The 25,826-nt window shown below is 37.7% G+C and overlaps 1 protein-coding gene across 1 annotated transcript; it reads left to right on the top strand.

Annotated features, from left to right (window-relative positions):
* The first annotated feature begins 7,430 nt into the window (after positions 1–7,430).
* Positions 7,431–7,838, top strand: LOC149246534 (uncharacterized). The gene has a single exon (XM_089441786.1). It carries the CDS (start codon positions 7,431–7,433, stop codon positions 7,836–7,838), a length of 408 nt encoding a protein of 135 aa, XP_089297912.1.
* Positions 7,839–25,826: the final 17,988 nt, after the last annotated feature.

Genomic DNA, 25,826 nt, shown 5'->3' with positions numbered 1-25,826 from the left:
ATTTCGGATGCAAAACAATAGTATTAAGAGAATTATTCCCTAAAACCAAATTTGAGACGATCTTCTAAATGAAGAAAGGAAAAGAAAATTCCCAAACGGAATTCAATATGATGTGTGGGAGTTCAGAGCTATTGAGGATAGCACTCTGTCACACAAACTTCAGAAATAAAGACACAACCAAACATACAACGATAGGTTATCAGCTAGGCACTCTTTTTCCACTACAGAAAGTTATGGTATAGGTTATCTTTGTAAAATTAATGCACCTTATATTCAAATTCCTATGATTTTGATTTGGATTCACCACCTGCGCACTCTGTTTTCAGATTAAGTTTGATTTCATCTACATATTAGGAGTTGGAAGTAAACCATGATGATCCTCCAAATATCATTAAAGCACTTTGTAAACAGGGGTTTCTTATCCATTTCAACAATTATATATATAGGAAATTACACACTCACTTTGACACCTCTAGATAATGGCTCCAACTCATTACATTGGAATTAACAGCTTCTACACTGACACCTAGGGACTCACAATGATAACTACACATGACATGGAAGCATTACTTCCAACAAAAATAGCATGGAAGGCCTCCAAGGTAGACATCCCATCCATGATGCATGAACATGTGTTTAATGACCAAGTAAAACATCTCCAAGGTGGAAAATATAGCTCCATAGGTAAGGTGCAACATTAATAGGCATGGAAAAATGTGCAATAAAGGTTCAAGTGATGGATGTCCCGCAAAGAAAAGAAGTGGAGACTGATAATAATTTGACCAAGTGTGAAAGACAGCAACCAAGAGTGGGACGCCTTCTCAGCTAATTCCATAGCACAATCTCCAATATGTAACAACCTCAATCAATGTGCAAGTGGATAGGTACAAGGAAAATGAAGTCAAAAGTTAAAACACAAGATAATGCCATGAAACCACATGCCAAGCCACCCTCATGTTCAACTAACTCCTCCAAGGAAGGGCTCGGCCCCATCTCTAGCAATAAATTAAGTTTCTAGACTCTAAACATACGTGCCACCAAGGTGAAGCACTCCATTGGTAATAGGAATTCAGATCATCATAAATTAAATCAAATACTAGAAACCTCGAATCTAACATGCACATTCACAAAATTTTAAAATGAAAATTCCATGTCAAACAAATACATAAGTATTTGGGACTTCTTCTGTTACCCTTGAAAAGCCAGAAAAACTCAACTTGTCAGACCTGGGGCTACGGGACAGATTCATTTTTTGTTGTATTCACCCATTCTTCAAAGTCTGCCAATAATATGTTGCTGACAACTGATCTGAAAACAAAATAGACTGACATTTTTTAAGGATGCTGCTACAGATTTACAGGGCACTCTACTGCTGAAAGAAGAAGATTGTGTCTTGGCCAGAAAAGAATGAAAACAGAATGCTCCAACAGCCACATTTACAGGCCTGAAAACAGTCCTGTAGATGACGATTTTCTGTGGGTTAGTAATGTTGGATCAGGTGCACAGCTAAATTAATTAAACACACAACAGAATAAATCAACAAGCACATGAGACACAGCTTTTAACGTGGTTCACCCAACCAATCTCGGCTACGTCCACCAAACATAGGCATCACGAATATATTAATCAAATTAGGAGATTACATCATGAAATCCTCACACTCTCTTAGCAAATCATCCGAATGACTGCCTGTTATATATCATAGAGAATCTAACAGCCTCATAACTCCCTCACATCAAATATAGGAGGCATTAACTCCCTCCCAACAACCTGGAGCTAATCTAGGAACTGAATCCCTATTGTTGTCATCCTTCAGAGATTTTTGCCTATTTGACTAAAACAGAAAATCTCAACAATCTCCACCTTCACAACAATTCGCCTGATGCCCTGTTATTATTATTTTATCTTTTCTGCAAGCCAAGAGAAGCCAAACACCAGCGTAGCTTCTCCAACAAAACTGGTTTCGTGAACATGTCTGCACAGTTCTCCTTTGTATGCACCTTTTCAAGAGAGACTCCCCTTTCAGTGATAACCTCTCTTACAAAATGATATTTGATTGGAATATGCTTTGACTTACTATGATAGGCCGGATTCTTAGCCAAATGTATTGCACTTTGACTATCACAAAGTAACCTAATGTTGTCCTGTAACCTACCAAACTCACCAAGCAAACCTTTCAACCAAACCGCCTCTTTGCAAGCATGAGAAGCAGCAATGTATTCTGCTTCAGTAGTGGATAAAGCAACAATATTCTGTAGCTTTGACATCCAACTTATAGCTCCACCTGCAAGAGTAAAGACGTACCCTGAAGTTGATCTTCTCTTATCCAAATCACCTACAAAATCAGAGTCAACATATCCGCAAACAAATTCACTACTCTTATTGTAAGAAATACAATAACTACTTGTGTCTCTCAAGTACCGAAGCACCCATTTCACTGCTCACCAGTGTTCTTTACCCGGATTTGCCATGTACCTGCTCACAACCCCAACTGCATGAGAAATATTTGGTCGCGTACACACCATCGCATACATCAAACATCCTACTACATTGGCATAAGGAATTCGAGACATATAATCCTTTTCTTCATCTGTATTAGGACATAAACTCAAAGAAAGCTTAAAATGGGAAGCTAAAGGGATCGACACAGGCTTCACATTGTTCATACCAAACCTCAAAAGTATTTTCTCAACATACTTCTGTTGTGATAGCCACAGCTTACCATTACTCTTGTCTCTGAAAATCTCCATGCCCAAAATCTGTCTTGCAGCTCCTAGATCTTTCATATCAAACGTCCTTGCCATCTGAGTCTTCAACCTGTTGATTTCTTCAATTCTTTTGCTTGCTAAAAGCATGTCATCAACATACAACACTAAGATAATGTACATGCCATTATTTAACTGTTTGAAATAAACACAATGATCATATTCACTTCTTACATATTTCTGACTCAACATGAAAGAATCAAATTTCTTATACCACTGCCGAGGTGTCTGCTTCAGGCCATATAATGACTTCTTGAGCCTGCAGACAAATTTCTCATTGTGATGCTGAACAAACCCTTCCGGTTGTTCCATATATATTTCCTCATCTAAATAACCATGTAGAAATGCAGTCTTAACATCTAACTGCTGCAACTCCAAATCAAACAAAGCCACTAATGCTAACACAACTCTAATTGAAACAATTTTAACCACTGGTGAAAATATCTCATGAAAGTCTATGCGAGCTTTCTGAGAAAAACCCTTTTGCAACCAGCCTTGCTTTGTACCTGTCTTTCGTATCATTCACACCCCGTTTCAGCTTGAACACCCACTTGCATCCCACAGCTTTCCTGCCTTTGGGAAGTTCAACCAGATCCCACATGCCATTCTTACCTAAGGCCATCATTTCTTCCTTCATGGCTGCTTTCCATTTGTCACTATTTGAACCTTCTACAGCTTCCTGATAACACAAAGGTTCATCATCATTAGCGATCAAAGCAACTGAAGTAACATGATCATCATACCTTCTCGGACGGCGTTTGATCCTTGTAGACCTCCTTAAGAATGTTTCTGGTGCTTCCACAATTGGCTGTCTATCATCTGTAGAAACTTCTTCATGATCACCATCTAAGACCTGTTCATGTCCTCCATCTACACCTGTTCATAATCTGATTCTGAAACCTGTTCATGACTAGAATCTGAACTATGGTCATTATGACTATCATTAGAAATACTGTCAAACTGAATATGCTGGAAATCAGATACATCATCCTGTTTCAATCTTCTATCTACATCTAACTGTACAAGAGAGGATTCATCAAACTTTACATCTCTGTTGATGATGATTTTGCGGGTAGTAGGATCCCACAATCTATATCCCTTTGTTCCATCACCATACCCAACAAAGATATACCTTTTAGACTTTGGATCTAACTTAGTTCGCTGATGTTTAGGCACTAGAGCATATGCATCACAACCAAACACTCTGAGTTTAGAATAGTCACAAGGGTGTCCTGTCCATACCTCTTGCGGAACCTTGCAGTCTATTACCGTTGATGGAGATCGGTTTATCACATAACAAGGAGTTGCCACTGCTTCCGTCCACAACTCCTTCGGCAACCCGGCGTTACTCAGCATACACCTTGCTCTCTCTAGAAGAGTCCTGTTCATGCGTTCAGCAACTCCATTCTGCTGAGGAGTATAAACCGTGGTCTTATGTCTCTCGATCCCTGCATCCTTGCAATAGCTGTCAAACTCCTTGGAAGTAAACTCACCACCATTGTCAGTTCTTAAACACTTTATTGTTCTACCAGTGTTGTTTTCTACCAATGCTCTAAACTACTTGAAAACTGTAAAAACATCAGACTTCTTTTTCAACATGTAGACCCACACTTTTCTAGAAAAGTCATCAATGAATGATACAAAATAAGACGAGCCACCATATGACGTTGTAGGAGGTGGACCCCAAACATCTGAATGGATATAATCAAGTATGCCTTTACTAGTATGTTTGCCTGTTTTAAACTTTTGTTTACTTTTTTTACCAAACAGACAATGTTTACAGAAATCCAATTTTTTTGATCTTAGATTAGGAAGTAACTTTCGGTCAGCCAAAATTTTAAATCCTCTTTCACTCATATGCCCCAATCTTTGATGCCATAAGTGAATGGAACTACTGTCATGTTCAGTCACATACACATGATCTGACCTAGTTCTACCTTCTAACTGAAATAGATTTCCTACTTTCTTAGCTTTCATCAATAGTAAGATACCTTTATAGATTTTCATAACTCCACCTTGAATTACAGTTTTATATCCATTTGAATCAAGTGCTCCTAATGAAATCAAATTTTTTATTAAATATGGTACATGCCTCACATCAATTAATATTTTGGTTGTGCCATCAAACATTTGTAGTTGTATGCTTCCAATCCCAACAATATTACATGTTACATCATTACCCATGTACACAACACCATCATCAATTGATCTATATGTTTTAAACCAATCTCTATGTATACACATGTGGTTAGATGCCCCGGAATCTAACAACCAATGTTGATCATGTTTTGAAACATTAACTGACAATACTTCATCACTCATACCTGAACCTGATACTGAACCTGTATCCGTGGTGTTGGCTTCCTTCTTTTCTGACAAAGAGCCTTCTTTAGCAGCCTGCTTTTGCTTCCAACAATCCCTTTTCAGATGTCCAGCCTTGCCACAATGCCAGCAATTCACCTTGGGTTTCTTTCCTTTGGATTTTGAACGAGAGTCGCTATGCTTTCCCCCAGGGTGTCTCTCTCGTGAGCGACCTCTGGCCATCATTACCTCTGATGTAGAGGTGTCTGCATTCGACCTCTTCCTCGTCTCCTCAGCCAACAAGGCTCCAACAACATCTTCAAACTCAAGGATATCTGATGTACTAAAACTTATGGAAGTAACAAAGTGATCCCAGGATTCGGGCAATGAACATAATAAAGTTATCGCCTTATCCTCTGAATCAAATTTCACATCTAGACTGTCTAATTGCACCAATAAGGTATTAAAAACATTCAGGTGATCAGCAATTGAGGTACCTTCTTTCATTCGCAAACCATAAAGCTGCCGTTTGAGGAGAATGCGATTTGTCAAAGATTTCGTCATGTAGAGCTTCTCAAGCTTCGACCACAAGCTTGTGGTGGTTTTCTCTGACACAATGTTAAACAGAACATCATCCACCAGACATAACCGAATTGCGCTCAGAGCTCTATCGTCCATCTCATCCCATTCATCCTCTATCATGGAAGCAGGTCTTTTGTTTTTCCCCAACAGTGCTTTTGCCACACCTCGTTGAACCAGCAGATCGTACATCTTCATCTTCCAGATCTCAAAATTATTCTTGCCATTAAACTTTTCAATTTCCAAAATGGGCACTTTGTGTTTTGGCCATCTTGTATCAGGTGCACAGCTAAATTAATTAAACACACAGCAGAATAAATCAACAATCACATGAGACACAACTTTTAATGTGGTTCACCCAACCAATCTCGGCTACGTCCACCAAACATAGGCATGAGGAATATATTAATCAAATTAGGAGATTACATCATGAAATCCTCACACTCTCTTAGCAAATCATCCGAATGACTGCGTGTTATATAGCATAGAGAATCTAAGAGCCTCATAACTCCCTCACATCAAATATAGGAGGCATTAACTCCCTCCCAACAACCTGGAGCTAATCTAGGAACTGAATCCCTATTGTTGTCATCCTTTAGAGATTTTTGCCTCTTTGACTGAAACAGAAAATCTCAACAAGTAAGTTGTATTTACATGTTGTAAATTGTGTTGATGCTACGGCAAATGAATCATAAAGACTGTGCTTGACAGATCGAGATCAAAAATAACTACAGCATCATAAAACTGGGCCAAACAGGTAGCACTCTTTTGGAATGTAGTGTGAATGTGCTAGGTATGCCACTAATAAGCCAAGGATACTCACATGATAGAGGATGCTCTCATACAAAAACTTAAACAATGCTTAACTCATGCCACAAGAGGGCTAAATCAACATACACCAGAGCATATAGGAGGAGCGCTTTACTCAATATACCACCATCCACTAGGAATATGTCATGCCACTACCAATCCATCAAAAGCACCTGAGCCATATCACAGTCATATACCACCATACAAGAGGTAGATCTTCATATAAATGTGCAATGAACAATACCATGATGCCAAGATAAATCATGAAGCAAACATCTCATCAAACATATACCTAGAGGATGTTTCATCAATCAAATGCATTCAATATGATGATATCAATAGTTGAGTCATAACCATGACAATCCATCCAGGGGAAAAGTTAGGTTCCTCCCCCAAAACACCAACCCAATCAAATAATAGTAGTATCTCCAAGCATATGAATGTAAGCCAAACAAATCATGGATGGAAGAAGTTCCATGAAGGTGTGTACTCCAAGTCCATCCAATTCTCCATATATATCATCCTAAAAATCCTGTCATGTGATGAAAATCACAAGTTTACCCTCATACAATAGGACGGATAACAATCAGCATGAGAGTTGGACTACTTTATGATCAACCTTTCTCTAAATTTTACTTTTTTCCTGGATGGATAATGTAACAAAGAAAAACTTCGGACTGCTTTCTTTTGTTTGGCCACTCTATTTTTCATATTGATTGAATCAGAACTTACAACAATATAATAATATTAGTTAAACACTAGCATGGTCTAAATCTTTTCACTCAAATCATGTATGTAGGAAAGCAATATAGTCACAGGGTGTTGGCAATCTATCCGAGTTTACATATTCCTCATCGGTTGAGATATTTCAAAAATCAAACACAAGAAAAATGAATTTTAACTGCGGTGGGGGTTTAACATATAATTAATCAACTTAATTCAGGAGCATAAATTTCTCTGTTTCACCAAACGAGGATGAGCACAGTAGTGTTGGACGGCAGTACAGTTCGAAAATTTCTTGAAAACAATGAGGCTTTCAACAAAACAATGGATGAGAAGTTCGTGGAGTTGGACGCGAACCAGGATGGGGTCCTGTCACGCTCTGAGCTCCGGAAGGCCTTGCAGAGCTTCCGCCTACTGGAGTCCGAAATGGGCATGGAAGTCCCCACCACCCCGCAAGAGCTCAACGCCCTTTACGATTTGAAGGAAGCGACAGGGTCTGTGCAGGGGAACAATCAGCCCGGGATCTCAATAGATTATAGTGCGCACGCTTCTCTTTTGCAGGAATGCGTAAAATCAAAAGCTCTGGCAGAGGGGAAGTCTTTTCACTGTATTATGATCAAAACTGGATTCAGGTCTGATGTTATTTGCAAGCCAAGTTAGTAATTATGTACGCCAAATGTGAAACCATGATAGATGCATGCAGAGTGTTTGACAATATGTCTGAGCAGAATGCGGTATCATGGAATGCCATGATTAGTGGATATGCGCAGAAAGGAAGATTAGAAGAAGCTCGCCGTTGTTTCGATAAAATGCCTCAACAAAATATTGTTTCATGGAATACCATGATCACAACCTATGCCCTAAATGGGAGGTTGGAGGAAGCACGCCAATTGTTTGATGCTATGATTGCATGATATGCACAAGCCAGAGCAGGGAAAGATATCATAAAATCAGTTGACACGTATCTTTAGTACAATCCGATCAATTAGCAGGGAGATACACACCCACATCGACTAGAAATGTCCCTGCAATTTGTTCCAAATGACCATTCAACATGCCCAATAACCAAAATCCATCTGTACACTAGTCACATAATTATCCATAGAGATAGAATCCATGCCTAAGATAATTTAAAACCAATGCGGATGACCGCCCCCAAATATTAAACCAAGGAAATAATTAAAAATGACAATGAAAAGATCAAGGCATAACTAACTTCTTAACCCAAAAAAAAAAAATCTCTGAAATTGAAATATTTTATAATATCAACACAAACCTATCGAAATCCATATCTCATATGCTCTTGGAGACGTTGTAGATCTCAATTTCCAATATTCAATATAGAGTAAATCGTGTAAACTTGATATATACATCCTCAAGCTTTGCAACCTTGCCGTGTATATCAAACAGGGGTTTAGACAGCTTCATGCAAAAATATCATGAAAGTCCAGGCAATCAAAATGAAATTCTCATATAAGCAAGTACTAACTAAAGAAAAATTTTCCTGAAAAAACGCATAAATTAGGCCATGCCCTGGATAGTAAAGCAGAGACGGATACCCAACAAATATTTACGTGAGGGACCAGAATATGAGCCATAACCAAGCTATAGGTCATGCCCCAGAAATTATAGCACATATAAAGTAATCCACAATTAGTGTAAAGCCATGCCTAGAGGACTGCAATATAAATTTCAAAAGAGAGGACGAGAAATTGAAACATGACATACTTGGCTCTTAAATTAGATAATGATCTTCTCCATCGAGAGATTGGAATCTCCAAAAGCCACCAAAGTTTAACTGAATCTATTTGTTACATACCTCCAAGAGGAAGAGAATACTTCTTCATTCACTTCGCTCTCTTGTTTTTGCATATAATTAACCATTAAAAAAAAAAAAAACTACTTGCCAAAATCTTAACTTTAATTATAAACATACTCTAGTGTCTCAATATTCACTTTCTATTTTAAAATCGTCAGTGATCATAGTAAAAATTAAAAAAAAAAAAAAAAAAATCTTTTTATTTTCTTTTTAACATAATTATTACTTTTAAAACAAATTACTAACACAAAAGAAAAAGTCTACCATATTAAAAATGGCCCCCAACCATTATCCTCTTTAGAAACAAATTAATAACATATTTAACATAATTAATTATTTTATATTCGATAATTATAACTATAACTACACAGTAAGTATGCAATGAATAAATTTTTTTTAAGTGTATAGCGAGTGTTTGTAGAAAGATATGCGGCCTCGTGGAAGTTACCATCATATAACTTCAAAACAAATCAAGTTAAAGATTCTAACAATTTTTTTTTTTTTTTTAAGATGCCCATAGTCCCTAAGGGTTGAGCCAAAGCTATGATACCATATGTAAGAGTCCAAAAAATAAATATCTAATTTAAATGAGAGTGCCACATACCTAGCCCAATAACCATGATTTTAATTAACTAAGTGCAAATTGAATTGCTTACGTAGGCTTACCGCAACAAGGCTTTGGGGACAACTCTCCACCCAACTGTAGCCTCAATTGTGCAAAGTCTTGCTACAACTTGCCACCCCCGAGCCCTCAATGAACTTTCTATGCCATTGACTCCTAGGTCTTAGTAATGAAAGAATCTCGAAAAGATGAAAATAGAACAAAACATTTGAAGGGGAACCACATGGAGACACTCGTATTCATGCAACTTTTTTTTCTTGTTTTATTTCTTTACTTTTGATTTTTAGCTTTATAGTTTTATTGTTTTATTATTATTTATTCTTATTTAGATCTTTAATATGGTTATTACTATTTATTTCTTTTTATATAATTTTTAATATATATTATTTATTATTATTCATCATTTTTATTGTTAATTATTATAATGCATGAACAATTAAATTGACAATAGCTTTGGTATTAATGTAAATTAATGTAAAGCATTGAAATGTAAAACATTGAAATGACAATAAGGTTTAATTATAAAATGAATGTAATTTATATTATAATATGAATATCTTAATTATTAGTGCCACATGCATATATTATATCTTATGCAAATATCTAAATATCATGGAGTATTAATTAACCATCTTACAATATACAAATAATGGGGCTTGAACTCATAACCTCCAATTTGTACAAATAATAACTTTACCATCAAGCCATAAGCATAACTTGTTTAAATAACACCTTAGTCATATAATTAAATGATTGTTCATGTATTTTTCTTTTTAATGAAATAAAACCTTAATTCATTATCTAAAGTATGATTAGACTTATTAGTGAACAATATTATTTTTCTCAACAACTAAATCTAAAAAAACTTATAACTAATGAAAAGAGTTAGTAAAATTAAACAAAATTGAAATATATATAAACAGAACAAAAAAAACTCATAACTAAAATACATTAAATATACTAATATCAAAATATTAGCTAAAAATTATGTATATAAATTAAGGTTATTGTGATATACAATAAGATATGATAAAAGATGAAAATTTATAAGACGGGAAAGAAATAACATAGATTTGAGAACTTCACTAGTGTAAAAAAAGAAAATTGAATTATTTATACATATAACAAATAAAGTTAAAGTTTGAAAATAAATGAGGAAACAAAAATTTAGATGCCAAATTCTATAAGAGAGAGTCTGTGAGAAAGATTGATCAACAAAAGTAATTCTCCATTTTATTACATTTTCAACTAAATACATTTCCATGAAATGGAATATATAGAACATAGAAAACATTACCTAATCAATTTAAACTATTTGACAGTGAGTAAAAAGATTTATCCTTGAAAAAAACACAAAATCAATAGCCATTTAAATTAGAGGGGCCAGATTGCTGTGCACATTAGATTCAAAATCCTCTAACCAAAGACAAGCATTAACAAGGCTAATTTGACACAGCATAGAGATAACCATTCTAAAAATTAAAATTAAAAATATATATCCCAAAATTTCGTTACCATTATATAACTTATATTTCTTATTATTCTTGATCACTATGTTTATTCTAAAAACTTCTTTCATTTGTTTATTATAGATAGATAATAGTACCTACTTTAAAAAGGACATTGGCAAATATGGACCGTAAAATTCCAATATTCACAGACATTTTGACCTATGACAATTGGCACATGCAATACTTTCAGTTTTTATTAAATATTTTCAGTGTTTCGCTAAGAATTTTCAAGGGTTTTCAATGGCTTATCATGGGTTTTCATAACTTTTTTTTTACAAAATTGGGATATATACTCCAAACAGATCTCCTAGTTCTGTTATGAGATGTATGTATGATGATCAGGACGGACATTAAGCTATTTTTTCCGTGCATAAGAACTTCGATTTGGCTTGGTGAAGTTATAAAATGAATATATTCGTACCAATTATTTATTTTAATAAACACTTGAGGTTCAATTATATTCTGCAAATCCCTTGATTTTGATAGAGATGCAAACCCTAATGTCATCATAAGCTCTCTAGACTTATCCTGTTGCAGTTTTTTTGGAAGTTTTTCAGTTGAATTTTTCAGGTCAAATTTCTGTAAATCTTGTAGAAATTTATTGAAATCTTAAGGTTGATAGTTAATTTCTGCACAATCAAAGCATGCTAGGGGTTTTTCAGAGTGATGAATCCAAATATGCACTTAAAAAACCATTTTAAATCATACAAATCAAGATTTAACCTCAATTGGGTCACATGAATCTCCAAAAAGTCCCACTCAAAAAAACTCCTATCCTGTTCCCATGAGCATTAGTGCTTCAGATTTAAAGTGGAGCGTCACTGCCTTCAATCATTGTCTTTTGTCCATTAATGGATACTATATTGACCATGCAATTTTCACACCATCCACTTTTTCCTTCTTTGTAAATAGGGCTATTTCTAATTTTTTTTCCACTATCAACTTTGTAAAACCTTATTTCCAGCCTTACAAGAAATTAAAAAATTTAATGCCCGCCCTTACAATATATGGGGACAATTGAGACAGTTCAAACATAGACATCCATACATGATACCATGGCCTATCATGATATATGTACTGTTGAAATATTAGTTTCCGGTACTGTTCCAGAAAACCAGTACGCTTCCGAGCACAAATTAAAATAGCATACAGCTCGACAGCAGTTTTGCCAAAGCAATTTTCCCTGGAGCAGATAGAGCCGTGCGATATGGATGGGCAGTTGTCCGATTGAATGTACAGGGCCTGCATCAATGAATTTGAGGTGAAGTTGAATCTTCATTGAGAGCCAGATTTAAGAGTCATGCAATAAATGAAATTTAATGCGGTTGAGAGAGTTGGTAAAAATGGTAAACAACAGGTTTTATTGCAAACATGGGGAATGTACCGCAACATCCAGAAATCTCGGGAATTAGAGTTATTTTTCTGGTGCTCCATAACTTGTCTTAATTTCCAGTCTTCTCATAATAATTTTAAGTAGTTTTTTTTTGGTGTTTTGTTTTAATGTAATGAGCAGCAACATAGAATCAGAGCGATAGTAGTGTTAATCTCTGAGCAATACAGTGCAGCAGCGCTCGAATGTAATTTCTGTGTTTTGAAAAAGAATGTGCAGCAGCACGAGCTCAAATGAATGAAGCTTTCATGCACAGCAGTGCAGGGACTGTAAATGAAATGTAAGAGAGAAGCGCAACAGCGCTTGAATGTGATTGTGTGCTGCAGAGAAGAGTAGAAGCAGCAACGAAGGCACATCAGTGCAGAAAAGTAGACACAGCAGTGTTTAAGTTTTTTGAGGAACAGAGACAGAGCTCTCTTTGTAATGCACAACAGTGCAGAAGTTTTTTTTTGTACGCAGCACCGTGTTACAGCGTGTTGATTTTTGTGTTGCTGAAACACCGTTTCCAGCAAGCGATTTTCTGGGTTTTCTGTGTTAAAACAGAGCATGTTTTTGTCTGTTTGTTATGGAATTTATCAGAAAATTCCAACATGGTATCAGAGCTAGTCCAGGCTCTTTGAAGACTCAAAGAAGCTGAAGGAAGGTGTTGTTGCAGCACTCAAACCTCTCGAGCACTGTGAAGACTCAGCCAAAAGAGTTAAGGTATTTTTCAAAGCTTTCCTTTCTGTTACTGTTAAAGGAACAGTCAGTGATTAAAAAGAAAACATAGTCAAGTATTTAAAGCCTAGATAAGAATGGCAAGGTCAAAGAAGAAAGCCTCCAGGCCTGTTAAAAATGTGTCCCCCCCTTCTACTAAACTAGAAGGCAATCCATTAGAATACATTCTATTTGAAACCCCAAAGTTTGATGGAAACTTTGATGTATGGGAAATAAAGATGAGGGCTTTCCTAATGTTTGAAGGGATTGAAGTCTGGGAGTCAGTGATTGATGACAGCAAGAAGGATAAAGAATCCATGGAGTATGATGCACAAGCAGCAAAGACTATCTTGAATGGTCTCCCTGATTCAGTGAAGAAGAATCTTGGAAAATATACATCAGCAAAGGATATATGGGAGAGACTGCATGACCTTCATGCAAAGAGAGCACTGACCATGACAATGAGTCAAGAAGAACCCATCATAGAAGCTGAGAATGAAAAGCTTGACCTCATCAAGCTTCAAGTAAAAGAAAGGATGAAGAGCTTGCCAAGCTTAAGAAGGAACTTGATCAATGCAAGAGGAAGCATCATGAAGAAGTCATATCCATGAAAAATCAGCTGAATGAAGCAAAGAAGCAGGGAGATGTCTTGACAAGTTAACTTGAACAAAGACACATAAGAGTGAACAAGCTTGTAGAAGAGATTGGACAGTACAAGGTAGAGGTCTCCTCCCTTAAGTCTGAACTACAAGAAGCCAAGAAGAACGCACAAGGATCTGAAAATAAAATGAAGATCAGTCAAGAAAAAGATGAAGAAATCTCCAAAATGAAGACAGATATTATCTCCCTTAAAATAGTAGCAGCTGAAGCTACTCGTAGCAAGGAAGAAACTGAGGGACAACTAGCAAAGAAAAATAATGAATGTGAAAAGTTAGAAGAAGAGGTTGTCCTCCTCAGGAAGAAGGTTGAAGGGATGAACAAGATCATGAAGAGCTCTCAAGCTTTGGATGACATGCTCAGCTATCACAGATCTCCATCTGATAAATCAGGACTTGGGTATGTTGGTGAACCCTCAAACAAGTCTGAGGATGCCTTAAGCAAAGGAGATGTGAAGAAGCTAGAAAGAGATGGTGATGCTCCTAGTTCGAGCAAAGGCAAGGAGAAAAATGAAGGCTACAATAGAAGAAATCCTGCTCCAAGAAGAGAACCAGCTGCAAGAAGAAATGTAGCTGATGGAAAAAAGGCAAGAGGCAATGGTGATAATCAAAGGATCTCAAGGCAGCAAGGCTTCACAAGTACATCAAGGAAACCTCCATCTCCCAGGTACCAAAGTTCATTTTTTGGTTATTGTTATGCTTGTTCAAACTTTGGTCATATGGCAAAAGACTGTAGAGCATTTCATGGAGATAGATGTTGTGGTCCCCGACAATCTCCAAGAAATAATTTCACAAGAAGAAATCATGAATTCTTATTCATGAATAAATTTGAATGCTTCAAGTGTCATAACATTGGGCATATGGCACGTGATTGTAACTTAACATGGGCTCCTATGCAAGCTAGATCCATGCAAAAGAAGAAAGTTACACAACTATGGAGAAGGAAGGAAATACAGTCAGAAAGTCTCTTGAGCTCTCGAGCCGATCTAAGTTTCTTCTGAGAAGATTCTGCTGAAAGAAGACAAGCATACACTAAAGGGGAGCTTGTAATTTTTGCTGTTGAACTGTCCTAACAGTCACTCTTTGATGAAGACCTTTTCATAAGGGAAATATATGAAGTTAAATCTGCCATAGAAGCAGAGAAGAAAAGTATGCAAAGCAAGAAGAACCTCACAGCAGTGGGAAGACAGAACATAAAACCGCAATTTGGAAATTTTTGTTATGGAGCACATGCATTGAAATGCATAGAAATGGAAGGTAGTTTCCTTCTATGTAATGTGAGAGAACATACAGCAGAGTGAGTACAATACACAGCAGTAAAAAAAATGTAATGTTTTTCTTCATATGCAATGCAACATGCAAAGAAATGCATAAAGAAAAACAGGGACATAAGATTTTTAATGCACATGGGTGAATGATAATGTGTGGCAGCAGAGAAATGAAAGGAACTGCACAACACTGCATTGTGTAAAAAAAATGAATGAAGACTAAGATTGTGTGAAGCAAGGGTGTAAAAAGAAAAGGCAGCACCCCGTGTTAATTTTTTTTGTGTGGAGAATACAGCGCAAAACAACGTGAGGATGATTTCTCTCTATGTGCAAGTAATGGAGAGTAAAGAGTTAGTGTATGGGCGCACAACAGTATGATGAAACAAAAGGCAGCCACAGTGCAAATTGCAGAGACAACGCAACAACAAATAAAAAGCTAGGGATGACAGAGTCTATGGTTATGGGTATGGAAAACAGTGCATAAGAAAAGGCAGCAGCGTGATGGCAAGAAGGAGAAGCACAGTAGTGCGAAGAAAATGAAACCAGAACTAAGAGAGAATGAAGAAATGTGTTTTTACACAGCAATGCAAATAAGAAAATGCAGCAGCATGAAATTTTTTGTTGAAGAAATGAAAGGTAATGGCACAGCAGCAGTGCGAGTGTAATCAATGAAGGGGAGCACGCAGTGCATATTTTTGTTGTTAAATGTGAAAGGAATGCGCAGCAGCGCAAGAGCAATTTGAGAAGTTATTTTATGCACAACAGTGCAGTGATAGAGAGAGTGTTGAAACAACAGTGCTGAAACAGAGTGCTGAGACAGAGTGCTGAAACAGCAGTGCTGAGATAGAGTTGCTGAGATAAAGTTTTGTAATGGAATATGCAGCAGCATAAATGTATTGAAAATTTTACACATAGCAGTGTAATGTTTTTCAGGAGAAGACAGAGTCTGTAATGAATAGCAGTGTAGAGCATATTGCAGCCTAAGCACTATTGTGAAGAGCAATGCGAATGAAGATATTTTCACACACAACAGTGTAAAATATCAGGCAGACACAGTAGTGTCAATTTGGACAGATTGAAGTGCCTCTGAAGCAGGCATGTTGGAATCCCTCTGTTAAGAGGTAGATGTTATTTGTGTGGAACAAAAGCGTTCCTTGGTGAATCCCTCTATCAAGAGGAAGATGCTTTTTAGCATACACATGGTAAATCCCTCTATCAAGAGGATGATGCTTTTCAGCATAGTCACAGGTGAATCCCTCTCTCAAGAGGAAGGTGCTCTTCAGCACATTGTTATGGTGAATCCCTCTGTCATGAGGAAGGTGCTCTTAAGCACAGTCTCAGGTAAATCCCTCTATTAAGAGGAAGACAATTTTAATTGGTTGTGGAACTGCATCAGAAGCAGTTGGTGAATTCCTCTATGTGAGGAAAGTGTTTGGGTACAGCAGAATGCCCAGCAGTTGAAATTAAAGGGGAGTGTTGAAATATTAATTTCCCCTGTTGCGTACTGTTTCCCGAAAACTAGTATGCTTCCCAGCACAAATTAAAATAGCAGACACCTGGACAGTAGTTTTTCCAAAGCAATTTTCCCTAGAGCAGATAGAGCCGTGCGATATGGATGGGTAGCTGTCCGATTGAATGTACAGGGCCTGCAGCAATGAATTTGACGTGAAGTTGAATCTTCATTGACAGCCAGATTTAACAGTCATGCAATAAATGAAATTTAATGCGGTTGACAGAGTTGGTAAAAATGGTAAACAACAGGTTTTATTGCAAACATGGGGAATGTACCGCAACATCCAGAAATCTCAGGAATTAGATTTATTTGTCTGCTGCTCCATACCTTGTCTTAATTTCCAGTCTTCTCATAATAATTTTAAGTAGTTTTTTTTTTGTGTTTTGTTTTAATGTAATGAGCAGCAGCATAGAAGCAGAGCGATAGTAGTGTTAATCTCTCAGCAATACAGTGCAGCAGCGCTCGAATGTAATTTCTGTGTTTTGAAAAAGAATGTGCAGCAGCACGAGCTCAGATGAATGAAGCTTTCATGCACAGCAGTGCAGGGACTGTAAATGAAATGTAAGAGAGAAGCGCAGCAGCGCTTGAATGTGATTGTGTGCTGCAGAGAAGAGTAGAAGCAGCAACGAAGGCACATCAGTGCAGAAAAGTAGACACAACAGTGTGTAAGTTTTTTGAGGAACAGAGACAGAGCTCTCTTTGTAATGCACAACAGTGCAGAAGTTTTTTTTGTACGCAACAGCGTGTTACAGCAGGGTGTTACAGCAACGTGTTACAGCAGCGTTCTGAGCTGAACCAGAGTGTTTTGTAAATGCACAGGAGTGCAGTCACAGCAATGCAGAGTGCAGACACAGCAGTGAAAAACAACCTGTTGATTTTTCAGAGGAGACAGAGTATTTTGGTTTTCTGTAATGTACAGCAGTGCAGACACAGTAATGTATTTTCTGTTTACAGCATGAAGTTTTTTTAAGTTTTTGAACTGTCTTTAAAGTAGCCTTGTAGAAATCCCTCTATGTGAGGAAGGCGAATTTGTATCAGTTGGTTTACTGTTTATGAATACAAGTTAATTTTTCCTGTTGCTGTTACACCGTAACTCAAAAATACTTGACGTCAAAAATTTACGTTGCTGCAACACCACGAACAGCGTTGCTGCAACACCAGTTACAGCAACTGAAAAAAAAACTGTGTTGCTGAAACACCGTTTCCAGCAAGCGATTTTCTGGGTTTTCTGTGTTAAAACAGAGTATAAGAACAGAGCATGTTTTTGTCTTTTTGTTATGGAATTTATCAGAAAATTCCAACATGTACATGCATTTTCCCGCAGCTCGGTCACTCCAACTCCGGGAGGCTCCACCGTGTTCCATAGCTCCTGACTGCCGCAAGCTGCTCCGCTCAGATTTAATATCCTGGATATACTTGATGCAAGTGGATGTAACTAATGCGAATGGACATTCCACCGACACACATTCAACAAATCCTCAGCTTTCAGGATTTGAAACCCTGCAGTCCCGCGCATAATTTGAAATTAACTTTAAAATGAAATTGAGGAGGCGTTCAAGATTTGAAACCTTGTAGTCCCGCCCAAAATTTTTATATTCCATACTCCCATTTGCAGAGATCAATATCATAAACGAAAACCAAGCATTAGGGAGGCCAAAGACGTTGCGATTCGTTGTCGGTCAGCTCCACCATGAGAGCCTCCAAGGGCTTCCCATTTTGTGTAAGACATCGAATATCAGGGGTATCATGCTGCACGAGATGTTACCGGTGTGAATCCCTATTCCATAGCTGCAAGGATTTCTAAGTCTAAGGTAATTGATGGTGTGAATTTGAGGCTACTGGTTAATAAGGTTACTGAGAAAATCTTATATGCCTACGCAGGAAATGACGGATTTATGTTAAATGGTAAGGTTACTGAGAAAATCTTATATGACAAGACAGGAAATTGACGGATTTATGCTAAATGCTTGTATGTTGTATTATAGCTTCATGGCTTTCATAGTATAGGTGGTTGGAATTTTCACATGATACTCAATTCTTAGGTATGTTTGTTTATATTTTAGATTCAAGCCATATATACAACTTTTATTTCTGTCGCGAGTTTTGACATTGGCCTTCAGTTAATTATATCACTGAATAAAGATGATGTGTATGAATTCAGAATTTGATGTCTTGGTTTAAGAAAATTATTAGCCCCGAATATTTTTCTGAAAGTTACAGCAAAGACTTCTATACCCTTGAAATACACTGCGACTGGTTCTGCCATTTTATAAGTTTTTGTTCTTTTATTGATATTTAAACAGTTCGAAGTGGATTTAGTTTTTGAAGAATTTGGCGACTTCATGTAGTAAAAGTGGCTCATGCATTGAACAGTTTATTTTCAGTTAGTGGATTCCATTTATTAAACCCAACACAATACGCTACAGCACACGGTAGATACAGGTAAGACAACTGACAGAAGGAAGGAATACACCCATTCAGTGAATCAAAGGTCGAAGACACCGGCAGGGTTAATTAGATCGCTTGCTGGATGGTGAACTGAAGCTGGATGGCGGGATGGAGATTCAATTGGGGTTTTAGAGCCTTGATGCGTGGCTGGCTTTACAAATAACCAAATGAGAGAGATTATTTCCCCATGTGACCAACAGAAAAGTGAGGTTACCCGTGAGCCATGACCGAGGGATATGGTGCCCTAGCTGTATCCTATTAGGACCTTACCTGGGGAGAGCTGCACATCATTAAAGAAAAATAATATTTGACCTAGCATTTTTAAAATAATAATTACCACATTGCTTGAGTTTCTGAAATTTTGATATATAGTTCACTTAGCATTTCCAAAATCGGGGAGAAAGAACATGAGCACAATATCACCGCGAACAACTCTATTCCGATGAAATTTTGAAGTTTGAGGTTTATCTGATGTTGTCTAGTTTAATGTATGATTTAGGTGGTTTATGATTTTGGTGGTTTTTTTGAATAATTTTCATTGAATTTTAAAAAAAGAAAGAGAAAGGTTTTAAGTAAATGTTTTTTAATTTTTCAGTTTGATAATTTTTAATCAAACTAAATAATATAACTATTGATTTTTTTCTTAACATTTTTTTATTGGAATAATTTTATGGTTTTTTTCAATAATTTCTATTGAATTTTAAAAATGAAAAAGCAAAATTTTAAGTAAATGTTTTTTAAAATTTTCTTTAAACAAAATAATTTTTAATCAAATTACATATTATAATAATTGATTTTTTTTTCAAACTTTTTTATTATGCTTTGCAAAACCATATCTACCTGAGGTCTAGTAGTGTTTTAGAGTGTGTTAAGAAAGCACACATATATATAATTTTAAAAAGAAGCACACAAAAACATATGCATTAAATACATTTAAACAATAACCTTTAGAAAATAAAAATCTAATATATTTCTATTTTAAATGATAACCATGTCAATATAAAAAAACAACAACAAAGTTAACTTTATCATTATTTAGATTTACATCCCATTAATGATTCATCTCTAGTGATTAAGCATATATGAAACATGATCTCCCCAACTTAAAAATCAGAAGGAAAATATATTTAAAAAATATTATACAAAAATTTATATTTCAATGTTTATATTGGTCTTTACAAATTTAATAAATATCATTGGTAACATTAAATCTATATATTTTTTTCCTTGATTTGAAGTTATTTTTTTAAATAGTGATAATGTTATATTATTTATTATTTTAGTTAATGATTAAAATTATTTAAAAAATATATTGTATTATTCATTATTTTAATATATATACATATATATATATATATAATTGGTAATTTTTTATAAATATAAATTTATGGGTGCAAAAATCTTTGGCACAAAAATTAGTAAATTGTAATTTTATTACTATTAATAATTAAATTAATATATTTAAGCATGTAATAAGATTATAATATGGGCTAATATTATGGTTATGAATACCATATCTCTAAACAATTATAATTAATTTCATAACTTGTTTATATGGAATTTTTTTAACTAATGATTAAATTTACAAGGTAACAAAGATATAAATTTTTCAGATAAATCTCAAATGTTAATTAGACTATTACTAACAAAAAACATTATAGAATATTCCACCTAAAATAGATTCCTATCATCTATTAATAATTATTGATAAGTACCCCCAATTGGGTGGGTGCTCGAACGCCTGTCATATATGGTAGTTATGTTATGTTAGGGAAGGGTACCACCCACTTCCACCCACACACTCATGGTGATGGGTGTGGTGGCCTCTCATATGCTCACTCATAGAAGACATGGGAGAAGTGGCAGTGAGGGCGAGGGTGGAGAAGGAAGTGAGGAGGTTAAGGCATGATGGGTGATGGGACAGAGCAAGGTGGAATGGGATTATGAAGGAAGTGGGGACACAGAGAGGAGTATTGTCACGCCCCCAAGCTGGCGGTAGTCTTTCAACCGCTCTTGGCGAGGTGCGGCACCATCGAACACTTTCTTTTCACCAATACTTATGTTCATGGACTACGCTTAACCATTAGTCTACATAGTTTGTGTTTCGCAACCAAGTAATTATTATGTTTCCTTTATACCAATGAACACCCATACACATTCATTATCATCAGCAATTATACAAGAGAACACAATTGCACACTATAAAGGGAGGGGCAACTCCCTCAACAATGAGTGTGCCCTAATAATATATTATACAATCTTCAATGTTACAAAGCTTTACAAGTATACTTGGAAACACCAAGTTTCATACTTAGCCAAATTTACAACTTCATCACACCTCCGTGTGATAACCAAGATCCTATGCCCAAGTCGGGCTGGCGCGCCCTCACACGAGATGCCAACCAAACTTCACAACCAAACCTTCGCACGATGGGCGGGTGACCTCACCCAAGTCACCCTTCATTTACCTTCGCACGGTGGGCGGGCAACCTCACCCGAGTCCCCTTTCTTCCATCTTCGTGTTTGTCTTCGCACGACGGGCAGGTGATCACCCGAGCTACCCAAGAACCTATGCCAACCAATCACTCGGCGCCTCTACCTGTGCACCATGCCTTTGCCTTCATTCCAAGATCTCGTGCTACCTTAAAGAGCTGCCCAAGGTTGGGTGCATATGACATGCGCCTTCACCTTTTCCGACAACCCTTTATCTCTTTGCAGTTCTTCGTAGAAGACTTGTGAATTCTTGCCTTGAGCGATTGCCAAATGAAACTCCATCGCATGTTATTTATACGGTGCGTTGGGCAAATCTTGGCTGCCCAAGCCGACTTGCCAACGGCCTCACATATCTTTTGATTGCTTTTCTTTATGTTGGTCGGTCAACACTTCAACACACATCCTCCACAATATATGAGGTTGGCCCGTAGGTTGAGCCTTCGCTCCCCACACCTATAAGCACTTCGCTCGTCCTTTAATGCGCATTATAACCTTTGCACATTTTAGCCTTGAGCTCGCACTTCACATATTTTCACCAACCGTTCGTTTGCCAATCAACTGAACTCAATCGCACATCGGGTGGACATGCTTAGGAACCGCAGGTCCTTACATCCTCCTCCACGTGAAATCATTGTCGTCCTCAACAACATACCATCCTCGTAGCCATCCACCAAGATAAACATCAACAATTGTCTCATCCTCGGTCCATGATATCAACTCCTCCACATACTACAAACATCCCTGCAACATATGTAGAACTACAATCTCCATCATGTGTCATCCCATCCTGTGAACTATCCTCCTTGTCTGCCCGATGCCAACATCTCTTCGTGCACTTCTGAACCCTATGTTTGAACTAGTTGGATAGCTAATCTAACTGTCATGCTCAAGCCATGAGAGTGAACATCCTTATGCCTTCACGAGTTTATCTCAGATTCTGCCACATCCTAGACTCACCAAGAATCTCACCCATGCTCAGGTCCATGGAAACTCCATCTCATCTGCAACATGTCATGATGCTTGATGCCAAGCCATCCCTACACCATCTGCCATACCTACTCAACGTGTTTTAAGGACTCACTCCCATGAGAAACTAACAATGAGCCCCATTTTCTATGTCATCTAAGAAGATGTGGAGGGAGTAGAGCGTGAAGGCTCTCCCTCGCTAATAATCTCAATCCACCTGTTAGGATTCTCCATCTCCATCCTTTGTATATAAGTGACCCGATCCTCCTCTCGGACATTCGGCCTCACATATGCCTCATCATCATCATCATTCTCCTTAACCACTTCTAGCCTTCTTGACAAATCCATCATATTATTAGAAAGTTTCGTGATGACCAATGATTGTTCGGTAAGCTTTGTCTCAACCATAGACAACCGCTTACTCATATCTTCCATTCGCTTCTCATCCTCCATTTGCATCACTGCCAACTTACAGTCAGGCTTTGTCACACTAGTGGTTGGAACACCAATGGCTACATCTTCCCTTCCATCGTCAATGTACAACCTCTTCAAATGTGTAACAATCATAGCATCAAATTATTTCAAGAATTCTATCCCGAGCACAACTTCATAGTCATCTATCCGCACTACAGTGAAGTCAACTTTCCCTGTCCACTCACCTAGTGTTGTGTCCACCTTTGCAGCTACACCAAGAACATAATCAGGAGGAGAATTCAGTGTCTTCATTTGTTCCCTCACGGTACAAATTTCAGCCCAATCCTTCTCGCAGTATATTTTCTCATGAAGTTGTGAGTAGCCCCACTATCCACCATAGTGAGTATATCAACACTCCCAATCTTCATCGGAACATACTCCAAACTGTTCCTCTAAGGATCCCTCCGAGAGATCACCTCTCTAGCAGCAAGAGCACCAAGTATCTACATCATCCAAATAGAAGCTTCTTCATTCTTTGCATTATATTGTGCAATAGCAGCCACTTTCGGTTTCGAAGGGAAATTCTTCACCGTATGTGGTTCAGCACATATCCAACACTTCAAGGCTTTCTTCGTCTTCAACTTATCATTCAATTTCAAAGCATCATCCTTCTTCTTCTCTTTCGGTTTATCGGACTTCTTCTTCCTATCATCAGAAGTCTCATCATAATGCTCCACCAACCTGTCCACAGCAACAAAAGCTTCCGTAACTGTTTTAATCTTCTGCCTCTTCACTTCATTGCGTGCCCAAGGCTTCAATCCAATGTAGATATTGAACACCTTGTCCCTCTCCGCCATGTCACGAAGTTCCAGAACCACACTTGCAAACCCCCGCTAATATGTCTGTAGGTTCCCTATCTGCTTTCTAAACTTAATCTTCATCCTTGCTTCCCACATTTCATCCTGAGGACTGAAATGGGTCTGCAAAGCTTTCTTCATGTTATCCCAGGAAGTAATGTCACCAACACTACCATTGGCAATCTGATCCATTCTCCTTCGCCACCACATATTAGCATCCTTTGTCAAGAACTCAGCAGCTACCTTCATCTTGGTCTCATCATCAGATAAACCCAATCATTCCAAGTATTGCTCCATGTCCCATAGAAAATTCCCAAGAGCTTTTGCACTACTTGTACCATCATAAGATTCCAGTTCCTTGACTTTCACATGAGGCACTCCTCCACCTGAGTTATGCCTCACAACCCTCTTCAACACCGCGATCTCATCTCTGACTTCATCAAGAGATTTCTGCAAGTTCACAATCTCTGCCACGCCATGATCTCCTGCCTCTTCAATCTCCTTGAGCTTCACTTCAAGTTGTCTACACATAAGATCAATGTACCTGTGTTGAGTCCACAGTTCATCGAGCTCTTCCTTCATCTTCGAATTGCCCTCTTGATCCTTCACGACCAAGTCTATCTTTTTAGTCTAGTAAGCCTCTAAGTCCTTCATGCTTTCCAACACATTTTAAATGAATGCCATAGTAGCATCCTTCACACCATGACTAGACCCAACCTGAGATTCACCTGCCATTGCTAACTGTTTCCTTCTTTGCAATCTAGTTTCCACCATCCAACAGCTTCACCAAGATGCGTGCAATCTTGAACCAGCCCTTGTTCCACTTGTATGTGAAACAACTTCCTTCACCTGCAAGTACCTGCTTCACTATCACCAACTTCCAAGCTTCGAACAACGTCCTCCAAGACTCCTCCAAGTCTTCAGACTAGATTTGGTAAGCTCTTCACCCAGCTCTGATACCAACTATCACGCCCCGAGGCCGGCAATAGTCTTTCAACCGCTCTTGGCGAGGTGCGGCACAACCGAACACTTTCTTTTCACCAATACTTATGCTCATGGACCATGCCTAACCATTAGTCTACTTAGTTTGTGTTTCACAACCAAGTAATTATTATGTTTCCTTTATACCAATGAACACCCATACACATTCATTATCATCAACAATTATATAAGAGAACACAATTGTACAGTATAAAGGAAGGGGCAACTCCCTGAACAATGAGTCTGCCCGAATAATATATTATACAATCTTCAATGTTACAAAGCTTTACAAGTATACATGGAAACACCAAGTTTCATAATTAGCCAAATTTACAACTTCATCACACCTCCGTGTGATAACCAAGATCCTCTGCCCAAGTCATGCGGGTGCACCCTTACACGAGCTGCCAACCAAACTTCACAACTGAACCTTTGCACGATGGGTGGGTGACCTCACCCAAGTCACCCTTCGTTTACCTCTGCACAGTGGCCACGTGACCTCACTTGAATCCCCTTTCTTCCACCTTCGTGTTTGTCTTCGCATGACAAGCGGGCACTCGCCTGAGCTACCCAAGAACCTATGCCAACGAAGTGCGTGACGCCTCTACCCATGCACCGTGCCTACGCCTTCGTTCCAAGATCTCGTGCTACCGTAAATAGCTGCCCAAGGTTGGGTGCATATGACTTGCGCCTTCACCTTTTGTTGCGGCCCTTTACCTCTTCGCACTTCTTCATAGAAAACTTGTGAATGCTTCCCTTGAGTGATTGCCAAATGAAACTCCATCGTGTGTTATTTATATGGTGCATTAGGAAAGTCTTGGTTACCCAAGTCGACTTACCAACGCCCTCACATATCATTTGATCACTTGTCTTTACGTTGGTCAGCCAACACTTCAATGCACATCCTCCACAATATATGAGGTTAGCCCGTGGGTTGAGCCTTCTCTCCCCATGGCTATAAACACTTCGCTCATCCTCTAATGCACATTAAAACCTTCACACATTTCAGCCTTG

The sequence above is a fragment of the Pinus tabuliformis genome, chromosome 7 (genome assembly GCF_031772625.1).
Source record: "Pinus tabuliformis cultivar Carrire ecotype Pingquan chromosome 7, CPIR1, whole genome shotgun sequence".
NCBI lineage: Eukaryota > Viridiplantae > Streptophyta > Pinopsida > Pinales > Pinaceae > Pinus > Pinus tabuliformis.
Note: the sequence above shows the minus strand (reverse complement) of the source record. Positions and strands in the feature narration are given on the sequence as shown.

Bases quoted from the DNA above. Each gene is read 5' to 3' on its own strand.
- LOC149246534 (XM_089441786.1), top strand. From the start codon at position 7,431: ATGAGCACAGTAGTGTTGGACGGCAGTACAGTTCGAAAATTTCTTGAA.